This window comes from Pteropus vampyrus, unplaced genomic scaffold (genome assembly GCF_000151845.1).
Source record: "Pteropus vampyrus isolate Shadow unplaced genomic scaffold, Pvam_2.0 Scaffold44, whole genome shotgun sequence".
In the NCBI taxonomy this organism is placed as follows: Eukaryota; Metazoa; Chordata; class Mammalia; order Chiroptera; family Pteropodidae; genus Pteropus; species Pteropus vampyrus.
In genome coordinates this window covers 1,011,863-1,013,618 of record NW_011888825.1, presented here as the reverse complement: position 1 = coordinate 1,013,618, position 1,756 = coordinate 1,011,863, and the positions used below count along the sequence as shown (strand labels likewise).

The window sequence follows — 1,756 nt, the reverse complement described above, 5'->3', positions numbered from 1 at the left end:
TAGCACAGAATTAACATTTGTTGATCATTTACACTAGTATGTGTCAGTTACTGTGCTAGGTACTCTATGTGCATTGCCTTCATTAACCTTCATTACAATCCTGTGGGTTAGTCTCTCTTATTCTCATCCAAGAGATGAGGAAACTGAGGCCAAACAGTGTTAATAAATTAAGCCAGTGTCACACAGCTAGTAAGTGGAAAGGGACATTAAAGCCAGGCAGTCTGGCCCCAGAAGCCCATGTAACCCCCAACTATGCTGCTTTGAAAGCCCACCCTAGGTCCTGTGTCATCCCTGAGGTGGTCCCTGCAGAGATCAGCCTGTTGTGATCACCTTGCATCAACATACAGTGCCTACTCATATTATATAGTGACTACCTTATTGTTATTCAAACGTGTCCCTGTGTTATCCCAGCAACAAGATTTTTGGCTTCTTACTTAAAAAAAAATTTTTTTTTTTTTAACTAACAAAAGTTCTTACATAGAGAGGATGATATGAATGAATGATAACTCTTTGGACAGGATGTGCTCAGTTTGTCACCTCCGACCTGCACCAACAAGGATAAATTACACAGTATATCCACTACCCTAAGCAGTATATCCAAGTGTGCTCCTTCTCTAGAAATCTTCACACTCGGTACAACTGTTGTTTTCATCCTACTCAACAAATGCTGACTGCAGACTCGTTATGCATCAGAAGCAAAAAGCAGTACCTCTTATGGAGTATTATAAAAATACTAATAAATTATTTTTTCCCTTCCTTCTCCTAGTTCAAAGCAAATCTAGAGAAGAACAAGCAGGGCCTAGAGACAGACAACAAGGAACTGGCGTGTGAGGTGAAGGTGCTGCAGCAGGTCAAGGCCGAGTCTGAGCACAAGAGGAAGAAACTTGATGCCCAGGTCCAGGAGCTCCATGCCAAAGTCTCAGAAGGAGACAGACTCAGGGTGGAAATGGCCGAGAAAGCAAATAAATTACAGGTGAGGCTAGAAAACCTTTACTCTTGACGTATCTCGCAGTAGCGTATCCATAGTTTACCCATTTTATCCCAGAACTGTGTTATGTCAGAGACTCAGGACCACCCCATGGTTCAGTCCTTCACGAGGAGGACCTGCAGGACTCAGCGTATAGTCCTAGTCACAGTGCAGGCACAGTGAGCCATCTTATTATTAGGGGAATAGTAGGAGCCCTTCCAAAATCTAAGTTCCCGATGCCAGCCAAGGGCCAGCCTGCAAGCAAGCCTTCTGAGAAGAGCACTCTCAGGCCTCTTTTGTTTACTTTTTTGCACAGGTATGTACTGAAATAGTGTGTGTGCACGTGCACATGTGCTCACAATCCAGAAAGATTTTCCTAAAAGAGATGTTATAAACAGCATTATTAACTATATGTATAGTGGGAAGGCAAGGTGAGTAGCATTCATCGGGCACCAGTGCTGCCTGCACCAGGCATATATTAGGCTCCTTGTGTATGTTCTCCCGTTTAACCCTCACATCACCCCCTCGGTGAGTGTGGTAGATGAATGAGGACTGTGAGACTCAAAGAAGCTAAGTAGCTTGCTTCTCTCTGGTGACTTCCCTGGCAGTTTATAGAGCTGGATTTGAAGGCACGAGGTCTCAGTTGAGTTCTGAGCCCTTCTCCAGCACACCGTTGCCAAGACTGATGAGGTGTGGGCTTCCTGAAGGATATTGCTAAAATGAGTAAAAATAAAAAAATGACATGTATGGATTTGTATTCTGTATGCCCTCCCTTTGCTAATATGACTA

The 1,756-nt window shown here is 43.7% G+C and overlaps 2 protein-coding genes across 8 annotated transcripts in view; one reads left to right on the top strand and one right to left on the bottom strand.

Moving 5' to 3' along the window:
• The window catches only part of NDEL1 (nudE neurodevelopment protein 1 like 1), a 78,386-nt gene that overhangs the window by 17,351 nt on the left and 59,279 nt on the right, over positions 1-1,756 (bottom strand). The gene's annotated exons all lie outside the window — the stretch shown is intronic.
• Positions 1-1,756, top strand: part of MYH10 (myosin heavy chain 10) — a 139,584-nt gene that overhangs the window by 114,701 nt on the left and 23,127 nt on the right. For all 5 annotated transcript variants that reach the window (XM_023529935.1, XM_011358946.2, XM_011358945.2 and 2 more), the window contains exon 28: positions 767-973. In XM_023529935.1, the coding sequence (XP_023385703.1) occupies positions 767-973 (207 nt within the window). The remainder of the gene's footprint in view (positions 1-766; positions 974-1,756) is intronic.